This window comes from Pseudophryne corroboree, chromosome 1 (assembly GCF_028390025.1).
Source record: "Pseudophryne corroboree isolate aPseCor3 chromosome 1, aPseCor3.hap2, whole genome shotgun sequence".
Taxonomy (NCBI): domain Eukaryota; kingdom Metazoa; phylum Chordata; class Amphibia; order Anura; family Myobatrachidae; genus Pseudophryne; species Pseudophryne corroboree.
The window spans coordinates 1,168,033,843-1,168,061,625 of NC_086444.1; the positions used below are offsets into that span (position 1 = coordinate 1,168,033,843).

Consider the following 27,783-nt stretch of genomic DNA (forward strand, 5'->3'; position numbering starts at 1 on the left):
ATGAATGATTCTATCCACACTATTAACCACTGAACTAAGATCATTACTACTATATATATATAAGAAGTAGGATTACTATATCCCTATAGGGTAGTCCAATCACACTGTAAAAAATAAGGGTTACTTCCTTTAACAGTGTGGGCCATACAAGTGATGCTCTGTGCTGCCAGACAGTTGGCTTTCTAATAAAATTGGGGTTGGCATACCTCTAATGAAAGCAATATATAGTGCTGATACTCCCAGCATAATGGAATATTAGCCAAGTATAGATATAATTGTGAGCTGTGAGATTTGAAAACGGGAACTGCCATATTCCCATCAGCTCAAAGTGAAGTAACATCACTCTAATCTTAGGATCCTAATTTTCATCTACTACTATATATATATATATATATATATATATATATATATATATATATAAAAATCGGATTACTATATTCTTAAATGGTAGTTCAGTGATTCATGATCTAGGAATACGGATTCAGTGGGGATAGATCATTTGGAACAATAAAGATCATAGATTTTGGCAATACATATGCCCATACAGCTACCTTATATTAACACACACGTGGACACATTTTTTAAAAATCTTTATTCACATTTTTTCATCTCTTTAACTCACATACATGTTAGTCATTGTCATTTTTTAATTCTATGTTTCACTGTAGTCTGGACCAATTATTCATAATACAACTCTTATTTAATGTATATCTAATAAAGGTTATATTTTAATAATAGCTTTAGTTAGTGCGTCAATATTACAGATTCTTCTGTTTCTTTTTTCTCTCCAAACCTCAATGAATGTACACTGTAGTTGACAGCACCCCCTGTAAATATAGGATATTATCCACTATTTGGAAAAGAGGGGCTTCCTCCCAATGGATGTGTGGTGATGAATCTCACACATCTATAAAATCTTGATATTGTATTGAGTGTGCAGATACCAAACACATTTGCTTTGGTACATCCCCATGGTACTGATGTAGACCCCAGCATCCTCTAGGACGTAAGAGAAAAATAAGAATTTACTTACCGATAATTCTATTTCTCATAGTCCGTAGTGGATGCTGGGGACTCCGTAAGGACCATGGGGAATAGTGGCTCCGCAGGAGACTGGGCACAAAAGTAAAAGCTTTAGGACTACCTGGTGTGCACTGGCTCCTCCCCCTATGACCCTCCTCCAAGCCTCAGTTAGGATACTGTGCCCGGACGAGCGTACACAATAAGGAAGGATATTGAATCCCGGGTAAGACTCATGCCAGCCACACCAATCACACCGTACAACCTGTGATCTGAACCCAGTTAACAGCATGATAACAGAGGAGCCTCTGAAAAGATGGCTCTCAACAATAATAACCCGATTTTTGTAACAATAACTATGTACAAGTATTGCAGACAATCCGCACTTGGGATGGGTGCCCAGCATCCACTACGGACTATGAGAAATAGAATTATCGGTAAGTAAATTCTTATTTTCTCTAACGTCCTAAGTGGATGCTGGGGACTCCGTAAGGACCATGGGGATTATACCAAAGCTCCCAAACGGGCGGGAGAGTGCGGATGACTCTGCAGCACCGAATGAGAGAACTCCAGGTCCTCCTCAGCCAGGGTATCAAATTTGTAGAATTTAGCAAACGTGTTTGCCCCTGACCAAGTAGCTGCTCGGCAAAGTTGTAAAGATGAGCCCACCTTCCTTGTGGAATGGGCATTTACAGATTTTGGCTGTGGCAGGCCTGCCTCAGAATGTGCAAGCTGAATTGTACTACAAATCCAGCGAGCAATAGTCTGCTTAGAAGCAGGAGCACCCAGCTTGTTGGGTGCATACAGGATAAATAGCGAGTCAGATTTTCTGACTCCAGCCGTCCTGGAAACATATTTTCAGGGCCCTGACTACGTCCAGCAACTTGGAGTCCTCCAAGTCCCTAGTAGCCGCAGGCACCACAATAGGCTGGTTCAAGTGAAATGCTGAAACCACCTTAGGGAGAAATTGAGGACGAGTCCTCAATTCTGCCCTGTCCGTATGAAAAATTAGGTAAGGGCTTTTATAGGATAAAGCCGCCAATTCTGAGACACGCCTGGCTGAAGCCAGGGCTAACAGCATTACCACCTTCCATGTGAGATATTTTAAGTCCACAGTGGAAAGTGGTTCAAACCAATGTGATTTTAGGAATCCCAAAACTACATTTAGATCCCAAGGTGCCACTGGAGGCACAAAAGGAGGTTGTATATGCAGTACTTCCTTGACAAACGTCTGTACTTCAGGAACTGAAGCCAGTTCTTTTTGGAAGAAAATCGACAGGGCCGAAATCTGAACCTTAATGGACCCTAATTTTAGGCCCATAGACAGTCCTGTTTGTAGGAAATGCAGGAAACGACCCAGTTGAAATTCCTCTGTAGGGGCCTTCCTGTCCTCGCACCACGCAACATATTTACGCCAAATACGGTGATAATGTTGTACGGTTACATCCTTCCTGGCTTTGATCAGGGTAGGGATGACTTCATCCGGAATGCCTTTTTCCTTCAGGATCCGGCGTTCAACCGCCATGCCGTCAAACGCAGCCGCGGTAAGTCTTGGAAGAGACAGGGTCCCTGCTGGAGCAGGTCCTTTCTTAGAGGTAGAGGCCACGGGTCCTCTGTGAGCATCTCTTGAAGTTCCGGGTACCAAGTCCTTCTTGGCCAATCCGGAGCCACGAGTATAGTCCTTACTCCTCTCCTTCTTATGATCCTCAGTACCTTGGGTATGAGAGGCAGAGGAGGGAACACATACACTGACTGGTACACCCATGGTGTTACCAGAGCGTCCACAGCTATTGCCTGAGGGTCCCTTGACCTGGCGCAATATCTGTCTAGTTTTTTGTTGAGGCGGGACGCCATCATGTCCACCTTTGGTTTTTCCCAACGGTTCACAATCATGTGGAAGACTTCTGGGTGAAGTCCCCACTCCCCCGGGTGGAGGTCGTGTCTGCTGAGGAAGTCTGCTTCCCAGTTGTCCACTCCCGGAATGAACACTGCTGATAGTGCTATCACATGATTTTCTGCCCAGCGAAGAATCCTTGCAACTTCTGTCATTGCCCTCCTGCTTCTTGTGCCGCCCTGTCTGTTTACGTGGGCGACTGCCGTGATGTTGTCCGACTGGATCAGCACCGGCTGACCTTGAAGCAGAGGTCTTGCTAGGCTCAGAGCATTGTAGATGGCTCTTAGCTCCAGGATATTTATGTGAAGTGATGTCTCCAGGCTTGACCACAAGCCCTGGAAATTTCTTCCCTGTGTGACTGCTCCCCAGCCTCTCAGGCTGGCATCCGTGGTCACCAGGACCCAGTCCTGAATGCCGAATCTGCGGCCCTCTAGAAGATGAGCACTCTGCAACCACCACAGGAGAGACACCCTTGTCCTTGGAGACAGGGTTATCCGCTGATGCATCTGAAGATGCGATCCGGACCATTTGTCCAGCAGATCCCACTGAAAAGTTCTTGCGTGGAATCTGCCGAATGGAATCGCTTCGTAAGAAGCCACCATTTTTCCCAGGACCCTTGTGCATTGATGCACTGACACTTGGCCTGGTTTTAGGAGGTTCCTGGCTAGCTCGGATAACTCCCTGGCTTTCTCCTCCGGGAGAAACACCTTTTTCTGGACTGTGTCCAGAATCATCCCTAGGAACAGCAGACGCGTCGTCGGAATCAGCTGCGATTTTGGAATATTTAGAATCCACCCGTGCTGTCGTAGCACTACTTGAGATAGTGCTACTCCGACCTCTAACTGTTCCCTGGACCTTGCCCTTATCAGGAGATCGTCCAAGTAAGGGATAATTAAGACGCCTTTTCTTCGAAGAAGAATCATCATTTCGGCCATTACCTTGGTAAAGACCCGGGGTGCCGTGGACAATCCAAACGGCAGCGTCTGAAACTGATAGTGACAGTTCTGTACCACAAACCTGAGGTACCCTTGGTGAGAAGGGCAAATTGGGACATGGAGGTAAGCATCCTTGATGTCCAGAGACACCATATAGTCCCCTTCTTCCAGGTTCGCTATCACTGCTCTGAGTGACTCCATCTTGAATTTGAACCTTTGTATGTAAGTGTTCAAGGATTTCAGATTTAAAATAGGTCTCACCGAGCCGTCCGGCTTCGGTACCACAAACAGCGTGGAATAATACCCCTTTCCCTGTTGTAGGAGGGGTACCTTGATTATCACCTGCTGGGAATACAGCTTGTGAATGGCTTCCAATACCGCCTCCCTGTCGGAGGGAGACGTTGGTAAAGCAGACTTCAGGAACCGGCGAGGGGGAGACGTCTCAAATTCCAATTTGTACCCCTGAGATACTACCTGCAGGATCCAGGGGTCCAATTGCGAGTGAGCCTACTGCGCGCTGAAATTCTTGAGACGACCCCCCACCGTACCTGAGTCCGCTTGTAAGGCCCCAGCGACATGCTGAGGACTTGGCAGAAGCGGGGGAGGGCTTCTGTTCCTGGGAAGAGGCTGCCTGCTGCAGTCTTTTTCCCCTTCCTCTGCCCCGGGGCAGATATGAGTGGCCTTTTGCCCGCTTGCCCTTATGGGGACGAAAGGATTGAGCCTGAAAAGACGGTGTCTTTTTCTGCTGAGAGGTGACCTGGGGTAAAAAGGTGAATTTCCCAGCCGTTGCCGTGGCCACCAGGTCCGATAGACCGACCCCAAATAACTCCTCCCCTTTATACGGCAATACTTCCATATGCCGTTTGGAATCCGCATCACCTGACCACTGTCGCGTCCATAACCCTCTTCTGGCAGAAATGGACAGCGCACTTACTCTTGATGCCAGAGTGCAAATATCCCTCTGTGCATCTCGCATATATAGAAATGCATCCTTTAAATGCTCTATAGTCAATAATATACTGTCCCTGTCCAGGGTATCAATATTTTCAGTCAGGAAATCCGACCAAGCCACCCCAGCACTGCACATCCAGGCTGAGGCGATTGCTGGTCTCAGTATAACACCAGTGTGTGTGTATATACTTTTTAGGATATTTTCCAGCTTTCTATCAGCTGGCTCCTTGAGGGCGGCCGTATCCGGAGACGGTAACGCCACTTGTTTTGATAAGCGTGTGAGCGCCTTATCTACCCCAGGGGGTGTTTCCCAACGCGCCCTAACCTCTGGCGGGAAAGGGTATAATGCCAATAATTTTTTAGAAATTAGCAGTTTTTTATCGGGGGAAACCCACGCTTCATCACACACCTCATTTAATTCATCTGATTCAGGAAAAACTACGGGTAGTTTTTTCACACCCCACCCTTTTTTGTGGTACTTGTAGTATCAGAAATGTTCAAAACCTCCTTCATTGCCGTGATCATGTAACGTGTGGCCCTACTGGAAAATACGTTTGTTTCCTCACCGTCGACACTGGAGTCAGTGTCCGTGTCTGGGTCTGTGTCGACCATCTGAGGTAACGGGCGCTTTAGAGCCCCTGACGGTGTTTGAGACGCCTGGACAGGTATTAACTGTTTTTCCGGCTGTCTCATGTCGTCAACAGTCTTTTGTAAAGTGCTGACGCTATCACGTAATTCCTTCCATACGACCATCCAGTCAGGTGTCGACTCCCTAGGGGGTGACATCACTATTACAGGCAATTGCTCCGCCTCCATACCATTTTCCTCCTCATACATGTCGACACAACGTACCGACACACAGCACACACACAGGGAATGCTCTGATAGAGGACAGGACCCCACTAGCCCTTTGGGGAGACAGAGGGAGAGTTTGCCAGCACACACCAGAGCGCTATATATATACAGGGATAACCTTATATAAGTGTTTTTCCCTTATATAGCTGCTGTATTATTAATCTGCCAAATTTAGTGCCCCCCCCCTCTCTCTTGTTTTACCCTGTTTCTGTAGTGCAGGACTGCAGGGGAGAGTCAGGGAGCTTCCCTCCAACGGAGCTGTGAGGGAAAATGGCGCTTGTGTGCTGAGGAGATAGGCTCCGCCCCCTTCTCGGCAGCCTTTCTCCCGCTTTTTTAAGGAAAAACTGGCAGGGGTTAAATGCATCCATATAGCCCAGGAGCTATATGTGATGTATTTTTAGCCATCTAAGGTGTTTTTATTGCGTCTCAGGGCGCCCCCCCCCCCCCCAGCGCCCTTCACCCTCAGTGACCGGAGTGTGAAGTGTGCTGAGAGCAATGGCGCACAGCTGCGGTGCTGTGCGCTACCTTATTGAAGACAGGACGTCTTCTGCCACCGATTTCCCGGACCTCTTCAGTCTTCTGGCTCTGTAAGGGGGCTGGCGGCGCGGCTCTGGGACCCATCCATGGCTGGGCCTGTGATCGTCCCTCTGGAGCTAATGTCCAGTAGCCTAAGAAGTAGAGATGTGCACTTGAAATTTTTCGGGTTTTGAGTTTTGGTTTTGGGTTCGGTTCCGCGGCCGTGTTTTGGGTTCGACCGCGTTTTGGCAAAACCTCACCGAATTTTTTTTGTCGGATTCGGGTGTGTTTTGGATTCGGGTGTTTTTTTCAAAAAACCCTAAAAAACAGCTTAAATCATAGAATTTGGGGGTCATTTTGATCCCAAAGTATTATTAACCTCAATAACCATTATTTCCACTCATTTTCAGTCTATTCTGAATACCTCACACCTCACAATATTATTTTTAGTCCTAAAATTTGCACCAAGGTCGCTGGATGACTAAGCTAAGTGACCCAAGTGGCCGACACAAACACCGGGCCCATCTAGGAGTGGCACTGCAGTGTCACGCAGGATGGCCCTTCCAAAAAACACTCCCCAAACAGCACATGACGCAAAGAAGAAAAAAAGAGGCGCAATGAGGTAGCTGTGTGAGTAAGATAAGCGACCCTAGTGGCCGACACAAACACCGGGCCCATCTAGGAGTGGCACTGCAGTGTCACGCAGGATGGCCCTTCCAAAAAACACTCCCCAAACAGCACATGACGCAAAGAAAAAAGAGGCGCAATGAGGTAGCTGTGTGAGTAAGATAAGCGACCCTAGTGGCCGACACAAACACCGGGCCCGTCTAGGAGTGGCACTGCAGTGTCACGCAGGATGGCCCTTCCAAAAAACACTCCCCAAACAGCACATGACGCAAAGAAAAAAAGAGGCGCAATGAGGTAGCTGTGTGAGTAAGATAAGCGACCCTAGTGGCCGACACAAACACCGGGCCCATCTAGGAGTGGCACTGCAGTGTCACGCAGGATGGCCCTTCCAAAAAACACTCCCCAAACAGCACATGACGCAAAGAAAAATTAAAGAAAAAAGAGGTGCAAGATGGAATTGTCCTTGGGCCCTCCCACCCACCCTTATGTTGTATAAACAGGACATGCACACTTTAACCAACCCATCATTTCAGTGACAGGGTCTGCCACACGACTGTGACTGAAATGACGGGTTGGTTTGGACCCCCACCAAAAAAGAAGCAATTAATCTCTCCTTGCACAAACTGGCTCTACAGAGGCAAGATGTCCACCTCATCATCATCCTCCGATATATCACCGTGTACATCCCCCTCCTCACAGATTATCAATTCGTCCCCACTGGAATCCACCATCTCAGCTCCCTGTGTACTTTGTGGAGGCAATTGCTGCTGGTCAATGTCTCCACGGAGGAATTGATTATAATTCATTTTAATGAACATCATCTTCTCCACATTTTCTGGAAGTAACCTCGTACGCCGATTGCTGACAAGGTGAGCGGCGGCACTAAACACTCTTTCGGAGTACACACTTGTGGGAGGGCAACTTAGGTAGAATAAAGCCAGTTTGTGCAAGGGCCTCCAAATTGCCTCTTTTTCCTGCCAGTATAAGTACTGACTGTGTGACGTGCCTACTTGGATGCCGTCACTCATATAATCCTCCACCATTCTTTCAATGGGGAGAGAATCATATGCAGTGACAGTAGACGACATGTCTGTAATCGTTGACAGGTCCTTCAGTCCGGACCAGATGTCAGCATCAGCAGTCGCTCCAGACTGCCCTGCATCACCGCCAGCGGGTGGGCTCGGAATTCTGAGCCTTTTCCTCGCACCCCCAGTTGCGGGAGAATGTGAAGGAGGAGATGTTGACAGGTCGCGTTCCGCTTGACTTGACAATTTTCTCACCAGCAGGTCTTTGAACCCCAGCAGACTTGTGTCTGCCGGAAAGAGAGATCCAAGGTAGGTTTTAAATCTAGGATCGAGCACGGTGGCCAAAATGTAGTGCTCTGATTTCAACAGATTGACCACCCGTGAATCCTTGTTAAGCGAATTAAGGGCTCCATCCACAAGTCCCACATGCCTAGCGGAATCGCTCCGTGTTAGCTCCTCCTTCAATGTCTCCAGCTTCTTCTGCAAAAGCCTGATGAGGGGAATGACCTGACTCAGGCTGGCAGTGTCTGAACTGACTTCACGTGTGGCAAGTTCAAAGGGCAGCAGAACCTTGCACAACGTTGAAATCATTCTCCACTGCGCTTGAGACAGGTGCATTCCACCTCCTATATCGTGCTGAATTGTATAGGCTTGAATGGCCTTTTGCTGCTCCTCCAACCTCTGAAGCATATATAGGGTTGAATTCCACCTCGTTACCACTTCTTGCTTCAGATGATGGCAGGGCAGGTTCAGGCGTTTTTGGTGTTGCTCCAGTCTTCTGTACGTGGTGCCTGTACGCCGAAAGTGTCCCGCAATTCTTCTGGCCACCGACAGCATCTCTTGCACGCCCCTGTCGTTTTTAAAAAAATTCTGCACCACCAAATTCAAGGTATGTGCAAAACATGGGACGTGCTGGAATTTGCCCAGATTTAATGCGCACACAATATTGCTGGCGTTGTCCGATGCCACAAATCCACAGGAGAGTCCAATTGGGGTAAGCCATTCCGCGATGATCTTCCTCAGTTGCCGTAAGAGGTTTTCAGCTGTGTGCGTATTCTGGAAACCGGTGATACAAAGCGTAGCCTGCCTAGGAAAGAGTTGGCGTTTGCGAGATGCTGCTACTGGTGCCGCAGCTGCTGTTCTTGCGGCGGGAGTCCATACATCTACCCAGTGGGCTGTCACAGTCATATAGTCCTGACCCTGCCCTGCTCCACTTGTCCACATGTCCGTGGTTAAGTGGACATTGGGTACAGCTGCATTTTTTAGGACACTGGTGACTCTTTTTCTGAGGTCTGTGTACATTTTCGGTATCGCCTGCCTAGAGAAATGGAACCTAGATGGTATTTGGTACCGGGGACACAGTACCTCCAACAAGTCTCTAGTTGGCTCTGCAGTAATGATGGATACCGGAACCACGTTTCTCACCACCCAGGATGCCAAGGCCTCAGTTATCCGCTTTGCAGCAGGATGACTGCTGTGATATTTCATCTTCCTCGCAAAGGACTGTTGGACAGTCAATTGCTTGGTGGAAGTAGTAAAAGTGGGCTTACGAGTACGACTTCCCCTCTGGGATGACCATCGACTCCCAGCAGCAACAACAGCAGCGCCAGCAGCAGTAGGCGTTACACGCAAGGATGCATCGGAGGAATCCCAGGCAGGAGAGGACTCGTCAGAATTGCCAGTGACATGGCCTGCAGGACTATTGGCATTCCTGGGGAAGGAGGAAATTGACACTGAGGGAGTTGGTGGGGTGGTTTGCGTGAGCTTGGTTACAAGAGGAAGGGATTTACTGGTCAGTGGACTGCTTCCGCTGTCGCCCAAAGTTTTTGAACTTGTCACTGACTTATTATGAATGCGCTGCAGGTGACGTATAAGGGAGGATGTTCCGAGGTGGTTAACGTCCTTACCCCTACTTATTACAGCTTGACAAAGGCAACACACGGCTTGACAAATGTTGTCCGCATTTCTGTTGAAATACTTCCACACCGAAGAGCTGATTTTTTTGGTATTTTCACCAGGCATGTCAACGGCCATATTCCTCCCACGGACAACAGGTGTCTCCCCGGGTGCCTGACTTAAACAAACCACCTCACCATCAGAATCCTCCTTGTCAATTTCCTCCCCAGCGCCAGCAACACCCATATCCTCCTCATCCTGGTGTACTTCAACACTGACATCTTCAATCTGACTATCAGGAACTGGACTGCGGGTGCTCCTTCCAGCACTTGCAGGGGGCGTGCAAATGGTGGAAGGCGCATGCTCTTCACGTCCAGTGTTGGGAAGGTCAGGCATCGCAACCGACACAATTGGACTCTCCTTGTGGATTTGGGATTTCGAAGAACGCACAGTTCTTTGCGGTGCTTTTGCCAGCTTGAGTCTTTTCATTTTTCTAGCGAGAGGCTGAGTGCTTCGATCCTCATGTGAAGCTGAACCACTAGCCATGAACATAGGCCAGGGCCTCAGCCGTTCCTTGCCACTCCGTGTGGTAAATGGCATATTGGCAAGTTTACGCTTCTCCTCCGACAATTTTATTTTAGATTTTGGAGTCCTTTTTTTACTGATATTTGGTGTTTTGGATTTTACATGCTCTGTACTATGACATTGGGCATCGGCCTTGGCAGACGACGTTGCTGGCATTTCATCATCTCGGCCATGACTGGTGGCAGCAGCTTCAGCACGAGGTGGAAGTGGATCTTGATCTTTCCCTAATTTTGGAACCTCAACATTTTTGTTCTCCATATTTTAATAGGCACAACTAAAAGGCACCTCAGGTAAACAATGGAGATGGATGGATACTAGTATACTTATGGATGGACGAGCGACTGCCGACACAGAGGTAGCTACAGCCGTGGACTACCGTACTGTGTCTGCTGCTAATATAGACTGGATGATAATGAGATGAAATCAATATATATATAATATCACTAGTACTGCAGCCGGACAGGTATATAATATATATTTATTATGTAATGACTGATGACGGACCTGCTGGACACTGTCAGCTCAGCAGCACCGCAGACTGCTACAGTAAGCTACTATAGTAGTATGTATAAAGAAGAAAAAAAAAAAAAAAACCACGGGTAGGTGGTATACAATTATGGATGGACCAGCGACTGCCGACACAGAGGTAGCTACAGCCGTGGACTACCGTACTGTGTCTGCTGCTAATATAGACTGGATGATAATGAGATGAAATCAATATATATATATATATATATATATATATATAATATCACTAGTACTGCAGCCGGACAGGTATATAATATATATTTATTATGTAATGACTGATGACGGACCTGCTGGTCACTGTCAGCTCAGCAGCACCGCAGACTGCTACAGTAAGCTACTATAGTAGTATGTATAAAGAAGAAAGAAAAAAAAAAAACCACGGGTAGGTGGTATACAATTATGGATGGACAAGCGACTGCCGACACAGAGGTAGCTACAGCCGTGGACTACCGTACTGTGTCTGCTGCTAATATAGACTGGATGATAATGAGATGAAATCAATATATATATATATAATATCACACTAGTACTGCAGCCGGACAGGTAGATATATTTATTATGTAATGACTGATGACGGACCTGCTGGACACTGTCAGCTCAGCAGCACCGCAGACTGCTACAGTAAGCTACTATAGTAGTATGTATAAAGAAGAAAGAAAAAAAAAAAAAAACCACGGGTAGGTGGTATACAATTATGGATGGACCAGCGACTGCCGACACAGAGGTAGCTACAGCCGTGGACTACCGTACTGTGTCTGCTGCTAATATAGACTGGATGATAATGAGATGAAATCAATATATATATATATATAATATCACACTAGTACTGCAGCCGGACAGGTAGATATATTTATTATGTAATGACTGATGACGGACCTGCTGGACACTGTCAGCTCAGCAGCACCGCAGACTGCTACAGTAAGCTACTATAGTAGTATGTATAAAGAAGAAAGAAAAAAAAAAACCACGGGTAGGTGGTATACAATTATGGATGGACCAGCGACTGCCGACACAGAGGTAGCTACAGCCGTGGACTACCGTACTGTGTCTGCTGCTAATATAGACTGGATGATAATGAGATGAAATCAATATATATATATATAATATCACTAGTACTGCAGCCGGACAGGTATATAATATATATTTATTATGTAATGACTGATGACGGACCTGCTGGACACTGTCAGCTCAGCAGCACCGCAGACTGCTACAGTAAGCTACTATAGTAGTATGTATAAAGAAGAAAGAAAAAAAAAAACCACGGGTAGGTGGTATACAATTATGGATGGACCAGCGACTGCCGACACAGAGGTAGCTACAGCCGTGGACTACCGTACTGTGTCTGCTGCTAATATAGACTGGATGATAATGAGATGAAATCAATATATATATATATAATATCAATAGTACTGCAGCCGGACAGGTATATAATATATATTTATTATGTAATGACTGATGACGGACCTGCTGGACACTGTCAGCTCAGCAGCACCGCAGACTGCTACAGTAAGCTACTATAGTAGTATGTATAAAGAAGAAGAAAGAAAGAAAAAAAAAACGGGTAGGTGGTATACAATATTATATATATATTATATACAATTATATATATATATTATATATATTAAACTGGTGGTGATTATTAAACTGGTGGTCAGGTCACTGGTCACACTATCAGCAACTTGCAATTAGTACTCCTAAGCAGACAATCACAATATATATTATACTGGTGGTCAGTGTGGTCACAATGGCAGTGTGGCACTCTGGCAGCAAGTCCTGCTCTCAGACTCTAACTGCTCCCCACTGTCAGTGTCTCCCCCACAAGTCAGATATACATTATACAGTCACACTATCTATCTATCTATCTATCTATCTATCTATCTATCTATCTATCTATCTATCTATCACTTCAGCAAGTAGTAGTACTCCTCCTAAAGTACTCCTCCTAATGCTCCCCAAAATTACTACTGTGTCTCTCTCTACTCTAGTCTCACTCTCTTCTCTATAAACGGAGAGGACGCCAGCCACGTCCTCTCCCTATGAATCTCAATGCACGTGTGAAAATGGCGGCGACGCGCGGCTCCTTATATAGAATCCGAGTCTCGCGATAGAATCCGAGCCTCGCGAGAATCCGACAGCGGGATGATGACGTTCGGGCGCGCTCGGGTTAACCGAGCAAGGCGGGAAGATCCGAGTCGCTCGGCCCCGTGTAAAAAAAACTGAAGTTCGGGCGGGTTCGGATTCCGAGGAACCGAACCCGCTCATCTCTACTAAGAAGCCCAATCCACTCTGCACGCAGGTGAGTTCGCTTCTTCTCCCCTTAGTCCCTCGGTGCAGTGAGCCTGTTGCCAGCAGGTCTCACTGAAAATAAAAAACCTAAAACTAAACTTTTCACTAAGCAGCTCAGGAGAGCCACCTAGTGTGCACCCTTCTCGTTCGGGCACAAAAATCTAACTGAGGCTTGGAGGAGGGTCATAGGGGGAGGAGCCAGTGCACACCAGGTAGTCCTAAAGCTTTTACTTTTGTGCCCAGTCTCCTGCGGAGCCGCTATTCCCCATGGTCCTTACGGAGTCCCCAGCATCCACTTAGGACGTTAGAGAAATAGGATTTTAATTACCTACCGGTAAAATCCTTTTCTCGTAGTCCGTAGTACAGTACTGCTCTGTTCATAGTTACGTACTGCGTTGTTACTTGGTTCAGTAATGTTATTCAGCTTTTGCTGAATTTTCAAGCTAGTTAGCTTGGTTTGCTTTGTTTGTGTGAGCTGGTGTGAATCTCGCCACTATCTGTGTGAAATCCTTCTCTTGAAGTTGTCCGTCTCCTCGGGCACAGTTTCTAGTCTGGATCTGGTAGGAGGGGCATAGAGGGAGGAGCCAGCCCACACTATTAAACTCTTAAAGTGCCAGTGGCTCCTAGTGGACCCGTCTATGGGGGTCATTCCGAGTTGATCGCTCGCTATCAGTTTTTAGCAGCTGTGCAAACGCATTGTCGCTGCCCATAGGGGAGTGTATTTTCGCTTTGCAGAAGTGTGAACGCCTGTGCAGCAGAGCGCCTGCAAAAACATTTTGTGCAAAACAAGACCAGCCCTGGACTTACTCTATGTGTGCGTTGATTCTAACGTTGGTGGGTTGGCTTTTGACGTCACACACCCGCCCAGCGTTCACCAGCCACGCCTGCGTTTTCCCTGGCACGCCTGCGTTTTTCCAAACACTCCCAGAAAATGGTCAGTTGACACCCAGAAACGCCCCCTTCCTGTCAATCTTTTTGCATTGTGCCGTGCGACTAAAAGCTTCACTAGAACCTGTGCAAAACCACAAAGGACTTTGTACCCGTACGTTGCGCTGATTTTTAGCCTAATTGCTGCGCTGCGAACAACTGCAGCTAGCGATCAACTCGGAATGACCCCCTATACCCCATGGTACTAATGCGGACCCCAGCATTCTCTACGGACTACAAGAAAAGGATTTACTGGTAGGTAATTAAAATCCTATTATTTAGCCTACCAATAATAACTGGATCTTTCTGATTTCATTTATTTTAGGCTTTAGCTAAAGAACAGCTGCCATCACCGTTTACTGTAACAGTATTTTTTCTAAAATGGTCTCTTTGTTTTTCTTTCAGTTACTAAATTGCAGCAACATGAAATACAAGGCGGCCTGTGCAGCACAGAAACACATACTGTATGTACTTTGTTCTACAGAGAGTTTGCACTAGTAATTTATGATTCAGCTGTTTCTTTAAGATATCCCAGTCATGTGATACTGGGGGCAAAAGGCACCTCTCTGCGTCAGAGGAAAGAAGTGTGCGACCAGGCTGGGACTTTGTAGAAATCTTCCACATAAAACTGCATCCCTGCATTTATAGCACAGAGCACTGATCTCACATCAAACTGAAGCAGTGCAAACAAAATATATATATAAAAGCAGTTCCTTCCCCAAGTGGGACCAGCACAGGAAGCTCCTGCAAAGACTGACAAGGTACAAGATGAACTTTACACTGTGGGGTCTATGGGGGTCATTCCGAGTTGATTGCTAGCTGAAAACGTTCGCTGCGCAGCGATGATGCAAAAACACGGCACTTCTGCGCATGCGTATGCGGCGCAATGCACACGCGCAACGTACTTTCACAACGGCTGGAGTAGTTTCACACAAGGTCTAGCAAAGCTTTTCAGTCGCAGTGCTGACCACAGAGTGATTGACAGGAAGTGGGCGTTTCTGGGTGTCAACTGACCGTTTTCAGGGAGTGATCGAAAAAACGCAGGCGTGCCCGGAAAAACGCAGGCGTGCCTGGAAAAACGCAGGCGTGCCCGGAAATCGCAGGCGTGGCTGGCCGAACGCAGGGCGTGTTTGTGACGTCAAATCCGGTCTGGAGCTACTCAGAAACGACACTTTTTTTTTTTTTAGTCGGTCTGCGATCCTTTTGCTCGCACTTCTGCTAAGCTAAGATACACTCCCAGAGGGCGGCGGCTTAGTGTTTGCACGGCTGCTAAAAACGGCTAGCGACCGAACAACTCGGAATGACCCCCAATGTACTAAGCCTTGGAGAGAGAGATAAACTACTCCTAATGGCCATGGCTGTAGTTGTAAAATGACAGATAGGAGCTGGTTAGTTGGTAGTTCCTCTCTCTCTCTCTACTTTATCTCTCTCCAAGGTTTAGTACATAGAGCCTCTGTGCAAGTCACTATACCTGATTATGATGAGTATTACAGCTATATTAATCTACACAAACTCCTGTCATAGGGGCCCAGTATTCCCCCACACAGACTGTTATTTGCTTCCAGAAATCGGTAGTTTAACTTACTAGTGGGGGAGATGTATTCAATTTTGGAGAGTGATAAAGTGGAGAAAGATAAAGCAGCAACCAATCAGAGTCTGTAATTTTTCAAACACAGCCTGTAAAATGGCAGAAGTTGATTGGTTATTACCTTATCTCTCTCCAAGCTTTGATAAATCTCCCCCACGGAGTTAAATGAGTGTGTTTGATTAAAGGGTATAAAATCGTTTTGTGCATACGGAGAGGTAGTAGGAATAAAATCATAAACCGCTTTATTGCATTTGTCACCCAAGTGAAAGCCAAGGGTAGGTCATTATGGAGGAATGGGCAAAGGGTGATGTGCTAGTAAAGCCTTATAATCTGGCAGTGATAAAGGAGAAGTCAATGGAAAAATTGTATTCCCGAAAATTCTGGCTCCTCGCAGATTGCAGGATTTTCAATGTTTTTATTAGATTTTCTGAAAATATACTGACGCCGTCATTGTTTACTGACCTAGTGGTAATTCATACCTGATCGCTAGGCTGCGTTTCCGTACAGCGGGCGATCAGGTCTGAATTGCGCATGCACGTCGGTCCACAGTGACGTGGATTGGCGGGCAGTGACGGGATGTGCGAGAAAAGCGTTCGCATGGGCGTTCGCAAGGTGACTGACAGGAAGAGGCCATTTGTGGGTGGCAACTGACCGTTTTTAAGGAGTGTCCAGAGAAACGCAGGAGGGACCAGGGCGATAGAAGGGAGGGTTCCCAACGTCAGCTCCGGCCCCGATCATCGCACTGGAAGAGTAAGTCCTGGGCTGTGCAGAGATCGCACCCCTGCACAGTGATTTCCCCCTCCCCCTGTAGGCGGCGACTACCTGATTGCAGGGATGCAAAAAACGCACCCTAGCGGTCAGTTCTGAATTAGCCCCCATGTCCGTTCACCCCATGACGACATCTTTAAACTCACAGATAAAAATAAAAAAGTTATTTGTGCCCGGATGTAATGGAGTCCAAGCTTGCCGGACGTGCGAGATGCAGGCCGAACTTTGACTTTTTTTAAGGGGGCAATCATTTACAAGCCTTGTAATGATGATTGCCCCTTTAAAAAAACGTCCCAGTTCGGCCTGCATCCCGCATGTCGAGCAAACTCAGACTCCATTACATCCGACCTCGGAGAGAGAAAAACTGGAGAGGTTGCCAATAGCAACCAATGAGCTTCTGTCATTTCCACTTTATATCTCTTCAAGATTTGATACGCCTGGTTAGAGGGTTGGGTATGATATGTCTACAGTCATAATATTGACATATTGACCATACTGACAGCAGCATGCAGAGAGTGATGAAATGGTGACATTTTAGAATGCCAACATATCATCCCTGCCCTGGTGGTCCTGCGGTGACTTACCTGCTCCTGGTTGCTGCAGCAGCTCCAGCGACATCTTCCATGTCCCGGTAGTCATGTGACCGTCACATCCGGACCAGACCTCTGATCCTCTGGTGTTTGGGTAAGTATTTCTTCCTCATCTCTAACCCTAATACCTACCACTCCTTCTAGTGCCTAACCCTAACCTCCTCCTGCAGCCTTACCATAGTGTCAACATCCTGACAAGGTCAACATTTCCCTGACGACATTCTGACAACATCAACACATTTCCTGTTGACAATTCGACAACGTCAACATTATAACTGTCTATATTGTAGTGTCAACACTGTCATTTATTGGCCTTTTGACTACATCTCATGATGCGAACATTACATGATGCAAACATAATTGTATAAGTCACTAATTAGATCACATGATGAATATGGGAAACGGCATTGTGCACCCCGAGGTAAGAAGGTTACAGGAGAACCTGGGAGGGTTCAGAGATGGAAGACCTTATAAATTAACTAAGTGGGAAGACTAATAAATAAAGAGGTTAGAAAAGCTAGGTTTCTTTAATTTGGAAATATGTCCCTTTAGAGGTGACCTAATTAATGTGAATAATTATATTCAAGGTCAATTTATAACTTTGTCTAATTAACTGTTCATCTCAAGGACCAAGACTAGGGCAAGTGGTCAACTATAGCAAACAGGAGAAAGGTGGTTTCTCCCAGAGCCACGGAGACATGGGGCAGGCCCAGGTACTGGGGCATGGCCACAGGTGGGGTATTTTCCTCTGAAAAAAAAAGAATGCAATTAGAACTTATGAAAGGTTGTAGTTTATAGAGCCGTGTCTAGCTTAAACCCTCCAATGTAACATAGGGCCACCAGGAGATCTAACAGGCCTTGGAACATGGGGATTTTATGGCCAAGCACATTGGGGAATGCCATGCCCTTTTGTTAATACCAGGGCACTCTTTGCATGCATCTTAGGGTTGGGCAGCTACACATGGCCAGGTTTGGCGCCCCTAATGTTAATGATAAAAAAAATCTTACTCTTAAATTTCATTATGATGACATACCAATGCAGCGGCTCCCATACTAAAAAAGCAGAGCATCAGAATTCCATGTGACAATTGTTTCCCAGTTCTCATGCATTCTTACTTCAACTCAAATTCCGAGTGTTCCTCCCCTGCAGGTGAAGGCATGAAGTACACAAGCACACGAGGAGGGTTGTCTGGTGTAGATTTTGAAGGAGTGCTGTTTGCCGGCTATGCTCCAGACGGAGGAATGTTTATGCCGGAACACGTTCCAAAGTTGGACAGAGATACCCTGCAACTATGGAGTTCACACTCCTACAGGGACTTGGTAAAGGAAGTCTGTTCTCTGTTTATTTCTCCCGAGGCTATTCCCAGGAATGATCTCAACGGTATGTAAAATATGTGGGCAAGTTGGCTTACAGGACATATGCTGCGGCTTTCCCAGATTTCAGTCAGACCAAGTATGCAGAATGATGCAATGCTGTTCAAACAATCTGATGGGGTCAGACTTTTATTCTTTTCTTCGGATCTAAACTTTGGGCCAAATTCAGAGGTGGCTACATACATGGCTGCGGCCGCATCTTTTGGCATTTGCTCGTCTGCAACTTTATGCAAAGGCCACTAAAAAGTCCTTCCATGGTGTACATCTGTGTGTATGAATGTGCAAGGGCTGAGAAGCCCACTCTGAGCATCGGTGGCCCCATCAAAACTTGAGTATGGCCTCCAATGTGAACGATTGAGCATCTGCATATGCAGACACGTCAACGACATGCCTATAAGACAGATCTTCTCCGCGCATCTAAGTAGTCACCACTCAGGAACGCCCAGCACTTTACCATAAGATTTTTGATACCGTGCGTCTCAATTGTAACAGCGCCTCTGTATGTACACTTTGTGTAATGCATGCACTGCAGGGTTTTTTTTGTGATTTTCGTGCCCTTGCAGTAACAAAAAATTAACTCCGCTCCATGTATATCGGCATTACGTGCAACTCTGAATCAGGCCCTTTGTCCCACCAATAAAAAAAAAAATTGCTAATAAAATACAAAAACTATATAGTCATAAATTTAGCTCTCAATACAACAGCTATGGGGCCCAGAAGCACAAAGAGCTCCTATGCCATAGGATTAAATGTGCTTTACATTTTAATATGGCTAAATAACTAAGTTATCCAGGCTGCTATTTGGAAAATTATATTGATAAAATAACTGTATATATAAGTATTTTAATGCAGCAAATGTATCTGCTCTTTCACAGACCTGATTGACAAAGCCTTCCTTCGCTTCAGACATGAAGATGTTGTTCCGGTGGCCAGGTTGGAAAGTGGTCTAAATGTTCTGGAGATGTGGCATGGAGCCACTCATGCATTCAAAGATCTCTCCATGTCCTGTGTGGGACAGTTCTTAGCCTACTTTTTAAAGATGAACAACAGACATGTGAACATCCTGGTTGGTATGTCGTCGATAGATCTCCCTCCTCTTTACTTGTAGTAGTGTTGTTAGGTGACTTTTCCCATACTATTGATAAAAATATATGTAGCAATTTGGATGTTGGGCGCAACCAGGGGTTAAAGTGAGGGGGTAGGAGGTGGAACTGAGTTCCACCACCTTTAATGGCAGGGGAAACTAGTTCCACCTCCTCCATTGCCTTGCACAGTAATTCCAACAGAAAAGCCCGACCCATCACCTACGTCAGTGGATGATGCAGACAGCGCTAGTGTTACTGATGAGCTGCAGCCACCTCCCCCTTCCTCAGGACTAGGTGGCTCCATGGTCCTCCTCCATCCACAGCCCACCCCTCCTGATACTCATACATATATGTGTGGCATAACATATATAAAGGGTACCATTGTGTAGCGCAATGTGAATAAAGGGCACTACTGAGTGACGGAACCATAACAAGGGTCATTACTATATGTAATATGAATCGGGGGCACCACATGCGGTGTAATGTGAATAAAATTGTGCAACTGTGTGGTGTCATTTGAATTGGGGGTACTATTGTGTGACCACACTCCTTCTTTGTGAGATCATTGTCCCTTTATAAAGTATGGGAAGTAGGGCACTCATTTACAGTTTGTGGGGAGTGCCAAAAACACTAGCACTGACTCTGCTTAATGTGAAGGGGGGGGGAGGGGGGTAGGTGGCCAGGTAAATGAGTTCCACCACCTCTCCAGGACCACTTTAAGCCCTGGGCGCATCCAATGATCAACCTGATTGTTGATAAATATTAACTGGAGCTATTAGCACCTCTCACTTCCAATAGTTGGTGACCGGCGTCCGTCATATATTGACCGAGGTTTCTTCCATATTGGATCAAATCCATTGCTGAGCCTGTGCCTTACAATAGTTGGCTTGTTTGATTGCAGTGACCCAACTGAGCAACACAAATCTTTCCATGAGTTGGCAGCTTTGCTGAGAAAGACAACACTTGGTGAGACCACTGCTCATGTATCAGTAATAATGACTACATACTAAGGCAATCCCTCAAGCAGCACAATTTAGTGGCATCAAAGCTTAGGGAAATAAATGTAGCAACTTCACAACTTTGTGGTCAAAGCCAAATATACAGCAGAATTTATCAGTAGCAGCATACGGATTCTCTGTACACTAAATATTTGTTAGTTAATGCCAGGGATGATAGGGGCATCAATTTTGTTGCTGCTTGGGTTTACAGCTCATGAATTGAGCAAATACTGCAGTACTGTCTGAAAATTGATTAAACTATTCTCCAGAAATGAGTGACAGTGGTTTCATTATTTAACGAAAGAGAAGCCACACATCGTTACAGGGAGATGTTTGCATGGAATTTCCGATTGCTGGAAACAGACAGTATTGTGACCATATTGACTGAGACTCAGGCCCGGTGTGTAAATCTTTGTAGATATCGTAGTATCTGCTGTTTATCCTTTCAGCAACGTCTGGAGACACAGGAAGTTCCGCTATTGAGAGTGTACGTGGAATTCCGAACATTGATATAATCGTTTTATTACCACGCGGGCGGTGTACGGAAATCCAGGAGCGACAGATGACGACAGTGATCGAAGACAATGTCCATGTATTCTCTGGTCTGTATTTATTATAAATCGCGCTTTACACAGCACTTGTGGGCTTCCTTATGTCGTAATTACTTAGTACGGTTTAAAAAATGCAGAAATCAACCAAGTTCAGCCTCCAGAAAATTCTAATTGTGCTGATCCAGAGGACGACATAAAGAAACATTATTTTGTAATTCTCTTCCAACATTTTTCATTCTAATTCATGTATGAATTGGCATTACATATTAGGCCTGTATTACACATAGCGGGCCTATATTACACATAATAGGCCAGTGTTACAAATCACAGGCCTGTATTACACATAGGGGTCAATTCAATTCGGCAACTTATGAATAGCGCCGGGAATTAGCTCCCGACGCTATTCAATTCAGCCGCTAGTTACCCGCAATTGTCGGGAATTCTTCTCTCATCCCCGGGGGATGAGAGAAGAAACCCGACAAAAGTGCTGCCTCGCGGCCGGCGCGAGGCTGATTCTGTCGGGAATCAGCCTCGCGCCGGGGAGTTAAGTCGGAGAATGCCCGTTCTCCCGACAATTCAACCTGTTTAGTCGGCGAGAACGGGACATCGCCGACTTAACTGGAGCTGAATTGAATAGCGTCGGGAGCTAATTCCCGGCGCTATTCATAAGTTGCCGAATTGAATTGACCCCATAGTGAGCCTGTGTTACACATAGTGAGCCTGTATTACACATAGTGAGCCTGTGTTACACATAGCTGGCCTGTAGTACACATCACAGGCCTGTATTACACATAGTGGGTCTGTATTACATATAGTGAGCCTGTATTACACATAGTGGGTCTGTATTACATATAGTGAGCCTGTGTTACACATAGCTGGCCTGTAGTACACATCACAGGCCTGTATTACACATAGTGAGCCTGTGTTACACATAGCTGGCCTGTATTACACATAGCGGGCCTATATTACACATAATAGGCCAGTGTTACAAATCACAGGCCTGTATTACACATAGTGGGTCTGTATTACACATAGTGAGCCTGTGTTACACAAAACATGCCTGTATTACACATAGTGGGCCTGTACTACACATAGTGGGCCTGTATTACACATAGTGGGCCTGTATTACACATAGTGGGTCTGTATTACACATAGCGGGCCTATATTACACATAATAGGCCAGTGTTACAAATCACAGGCCTGTGTTACACAAAACATGCCTGTATTACACATAGCGGGCCTGCATTACACATAGTGAGCCTGTGTTACACATAGCTGGCCTGTAGTACACATCACAGGCCTGTATTACACATAGTGAGCCTGTGTTACACATAGCTGGCCTGTATTACACATAGCGGGCCTATATTACACATAATAGGCCTGTGTTACAAATCACAGGCCTGTATTACACATAGTGGGTCTGTATTACACATAGTGAGCCTGTGTTACACAAAACATGCCTGTATTACACATAGTGGGCCTGTACTACACATAGTGGGCCTGTATTACACATAGTGGGCCTGTATTACACATAGTGGGTCTGTATTACACATAGCGGGCCTATATTACACATAATAGGCCAGTGTTACAAATCACAGGCCTGTATTACACATAGTGGGTCTGTATTACACATAGTGGGCCTGTATTACACATAGTGGGTCTGTATTACACATAGTGGGCCTGTATTACACATAGTGGGTCTGTATTACACATAGCGGGCCTATATTACACATAATAGGCCAGTGTTACAAATCACAGGCCTGTATTACACATAGTGGGTCTGTATTACACATAGTGAGCCTGTGTTACACAAAACATGCCTGTATTACACATAGTGGGCCTGTACTACACATAGTGGGCCTGTATTACACATAGTGGGCCTGTATTACACATAGTGGGCCTGTATTACACATAGCTGGCCTGTAGTACACATCACAGGCCTGTATTACACATAGTGAGCCTGTATTACAGATAGTGGGCCTGTATTACAGATAGTGGGCCTGTATTACACATAGTGGGCCTGTATTACAGATAGTGGGCCTGTGTTGCTCATAGCAGTGATGTATTACACATAGCAGGCCTGTGTTACGCATAGCGGGTCTGTGTTACGCATAACAGGCCTGTGTTACGCATAGCGGGTCTATATTACACATAGCGGGCCTATATTACCCATAACGGGCCTGTGTTACACATAGTGAGCCTGTGTTACACAAAGCATGCCTGTATTATACATAGTGGGCCTGTATTAGACATAGCGGGCCTGTGTTACACATAGTGAGCCTGTGTTACACAAAGCATGCCTGTATTATACATAGCGGGCCTGTATTAGACATAGCGGGCCTGTATTACACATAGAGGGTCATTCCGAGTTGTTCGCTCGTTGCCGATTTTCGCTATATTGCGATTAGTCGCTTACTGCGCATGCGCAAGGTTTGCAGAGCGCATTCGCTTAGTTATTTTACACAAAAGTTAGGTATTTTACTCACGGCATAACGAGGTCTTTTCATCATTCTGGTGATCGTAGTGTGATTGACAGGAAGTGGGTGTTTCTGGGCGGAAACTGGCCGTTTTCTGGGCGTGTGCGAAAAAACGCTGGCGTTTCTAGGAAAAACGCAGGAGTGTCTGGAGAAACGGGGGAGTGTCTGGGCGAACGCTGGGTGTGTTTGTGACGTCAAACCAGGAACAAAACTGACTGAACTGATCGCAGATGCCGAGTAAGTCTGGAGCTACTCAGAAACTGCTAAGAAATTTCTATTCGCAATTTTGAGAACCTTTCGTTCGCAATTCTGCTATGCTAAAATACACTCCCAGTAGGCGGCGGCTTAGCGTGTGCAATGCTGCTAAAAGCAGCTAGCGAGCGAACAACTCGGAATGAGGGCCATAGTGAGCCTGTGTTACCCAAAGCAGGCCTGTATTACACATCAGAGCTGGATTAAGGCTTCGGGGGGCCCGGGGTACTTAAGACAGTGGGGCCCTAAAATCTAAAATTAAAATCATAACATCTTTAATTACTACAAAGAAAATTACAATTTGGTGGTAAATATGAAAGAATCTTTCATATAGGGAGCACATGCATGTATATATAATATATACGTGTGTGTGTGTGTGTATATATATATATATATATATATATATATATATATTTTACCTATGTACAGTGGTCGAAGCGGAAATTTTGAAGTGGGGGTATGGAAAAGTGAAGGTTGCAATTATGCAAGCGCCTCCAGGGAAGGGGACGTGGCCACTCAAAAGGAAGCGTATCCTTCAGTGTAGTTTACCACACCATATACCCCTCATACACATTATGCACCACAATAGTAGGACCCCTTATGCTACCTAGTAGTAGTGCACCTTTCTCATTATAGCACACAGAATGAGTGGAAATTCACATTATACCACACAGTATGAGCTGAAATTCACATTATAGCACACAGAATGAGCCGAAATTCACATTATAGCACACGTTATGAGTCAAAATTCACAATATAGCACAAAGAATGAGCCGAAATTCACATTATAGCACACAGAATGAGCCGAAATTCACATTATAGCACACAGAATGAGCCAAAATTCACTTTATAGCACACGGTATGAGCCAAAATTCACATTATAGCACACAGAATGAGCCAAAATTCACTTTATAGCACACGGTATGAGCCAAAATTCACATTATAGCACACAGAATGAGACAAAATTAACAATATAGCACCTGGTATGAGTCGAAATTCACATTATAGCAAACGGTAATGAGACAAAATTCACATTATAGCACACTGAATGAGCTGAAATTCACCTTGTAGCACACTGAATGAGCCGAAATTCACATTGTAGCACACTGAATGAGCCGAAATTCACCTTGTAGCACACTGAACGAGCCGAAATTCACATTGTAGCACACTGAATGAGCCAAAATTCACATTGTAGCACACTGAATGAGCCAAAATTCACATTGTAGCACACTGAATGAGCCAAAATTCACATTGTAGCACACTGAATGAGCCGACATTAACATTGCAGCACACTGAATGAGCCGAAATTCACATTGTAGCACACTGAACGAGCCGAAATTCACCTTGTAGCACACTGAACGAGCCGAAATTCACATTATAGCACACTGAATGAGCCGAAATTCACATTGTAACACACTGAATGAGCTGAAATTGTGACAGCAGGGGCAGCCAAAGACGACAGGGAGAGAGAGACAGTGACGGCAGGGAGAGAGAGAGTGACGACAGGGAGAGTGACGACAGGGAGAGTGAGTGACGACAGGGAGAGAGACAGTGACGACAGGGGGAGAGAGAGTGACGACAGGGAGAGTGACGACAGTGACGACAGGGAGAGTGATGACAGTGACAGCAGGGGAACATTACCTCATTTGCTGCTGGCAACAGTGAGCTGTGGGCTGCTGGCGGCGTCGGGCGGCTAGTGGCTGGCACCAGGCGGCTGGTGTCGGGCGATGGGAGGCTGGTGAGCGGTGTGCGCGGACGGCAAGCAGCGGTGAGCGGCTTTGAGCTACTACAGTGCTCTACACAGCCGCCGTCCGCTGCGCAGGGACGGGGAACACCATGTGCAGCAGGATGGACACTTCCCTCGCCTCCTGCTGCACTTTCATTGGCTCATTTCCGAGTCAGTGGAAGAAGTGGCGGTATACCATACCGCTGTATACCGCCCCACTTCGACCACTGTGCGTACATGTGTGTATATATATATATATATATATATATACATACATACACATATATATGTATATATACATATATATAAATATATGTATATATCCATATAGATATATATATATTTTTATAAAATATGGCAAAGTGACAGCACTCTATGTCTAAAGTCAAAAATTAATTGGTGCAAGGTCCTAATGATTGATATACACACTCACTTTTCCCATGGCTGAAAAAAGAATTAGACCAGCACTCACGTTTTAGTTGAAGAAAAAAAGGGGTTTTTTATTCCTGATAAGACATCAAGGATACGTCAAGGATACACCCCACTGTTTACAGTACGCCCAACAGCCGTTTCAACACTTGGTGGTCTTCATCAGGGGCAGCTGTCACTCTGTCAGGAGCTATCTTAAATAGCGGAGAGGGCGCCAGAATGTCCGAACGGGATGGCCGGAAGCAGCGCGTCATAGCTGCTATCTGATTGGCTCCTGCCCGCACGTGTGATGCGTTGCTAGGGTACACAAACCCGGCTCTCTCCTTAGTGACCTGCTCCAGCAGCGTAACAGTAGTGTAGAGTGGGACGATCTGTATTGTAGATACAGCGGCATGCAAATGGAATTGTTGCTGTCTGTAATCCTGAGCACAAGTACACTTGTAGAGTGTTTAACCCCACAGTGCGCCAGCGGCACGGAGACACTGACAGCTCAATAATGAAAAATTGGAATACAATAACACAAAATAGAATATAGATATATAGGGCAAACGGACCAAACAATATCAACCTGCGTAGCAATGGTAATAAACAGCTCAGAGAAAATTGATTATAGCATACCACCACTTTAGCATGATATGAAAGAAGGTGGCAGTGGTGACATGTCGCTCAAGGGTTATAAATGCAATTTCTACACTTCACAGCACAACCTGCACAGCAAAGGTGATAAACGGCTCAGAGCAATGTTAATTATAGCATACTACTTTAGCATAATATAAAAGACAGTGGCACTGGTGACATGTCACTCGGCGGTTATAGATGCAATTTTTACACTCCACCATAACGGAGTGAATTAATCATGGCTAAAAGGATCAATTGAATCCAACAGGTATAGAGTACTGCAGTGTGGAAACCAGATAATGCCCTGCATACAGCGGGAATGCAAATTGGTCAGTATAGGACAATCATGTCTCAGGGTACCGTACCCAGTATTCCCATACCCTCTCCAAGTATGGTACTGACTGGGCCCAACGCTGCTTAATTGCCAAGATCGGACGAGATTGGATGATTTCCAGCGTGGTAAGATGGTATCCAATAGTCGTATCCATATCTAACCGTATTGAGTGGTGTGAATATCTTCACCTGTGTCACAACCAAATTGCCTCATAATCTGTGTGATAATGTAAATATAAGAAGAACCGTCCACCGATAATTATGATACAACACCTAGTATTCCCACCTTGTCTCCAAATGCGGTACTTACTAGGCCCATCACTGCTTAATTGCCAAGATCAGACGGGATCGGATGGGATCCAGTGTGGTATGGTAGTATCAATCAATGCGGTGTGCAGTTATGTGTCCATTACGCAATGGACAAGAGCCCAATTGGCCCAGTGAGTGAGAGACCAAATCAGTGAGCATAAACAGGTGTAAAGTAATTAACATGACACACGGCGGTGTCTAAGAAAAATAAACCAGAACATTTGTCTCAGTATGTAATTCTACCGAGTCACAGGAAGCATCCTAAACGGAATTCCTCATTAAGCCCATTCGGGGCCAATGATTGCAATCTGTCAATCCATTGGTGTTCTCTTTGCAAAAGCATTTTATTGCGGTCACCACCCCTTTGTAGTGGTGGGATCTGATCCAAGATACAACACTTGAGTTGATTGATGGAATGTTTAGCCTCCATGAAATGTCTTGCAACAGGTAAGGTTGAAAAGTCACTTGAAATTCCACCCTGTGTGATGCTCTTTTTGATAGTAGAACGATGCTGACTTAAACGTTCTTTCAGCATCCTACTGGTCTTCCCAACATATAACAGATTGCATGGACATTTCAACACATAGACTACAAATTTGCTATTGCAGTCAAGTCTCTGTCTGATAGTATAGGTCTTCTT

The 27,783-nt window shown here is 45.7% G+C and overlaps 1 protein-coding gene and 1 pseudogene across 3 annotated transcripts in view; one reads left to right on the plus strand and one right to left on the minus strand.

Moving 5' to 3' along the window:
• Positions 1-27,783, plus strand: part of THNSL2 (threonine synthase like 2) — a 65,913-nt gene that overhangs the window by 834 nt on the left and 37,296 nt on the right. Inside the window, exons 2-5 of one of the 3 annotated variants that reach the window (XM_063925089.1) lie at positions 14,451-14,509; positions 18,142-18,372; positions 19,241-19,435; positions 20,898-21,050. In XM_063925089.1, the coding sequence (XP_063781159.1) occupies positions 18,150-18,372; positions 19,241-19,435; positions 20,898-21,050 (571 nt within the window). In that variant the 5' untranslated portion in view covers positions 14,451-14,509; positions 18,142-18,149. Of the gene's footprint in view, positions 1-14,450; positions 14,510-14,584; positions 14,807-18,141; positions 18,373-19,240; positions 19,436-20,897; positions 21,051-27,783 lie in introns of those variants that run through there. The other 2 variants (XM_063925084.1, XM_063925096.1) reach the window with 2 other exon arrangements.
• Positions 27,096-27,215, minus strand: LOC134942476 (5S ribosomal RNA; annotated as a pseudogene).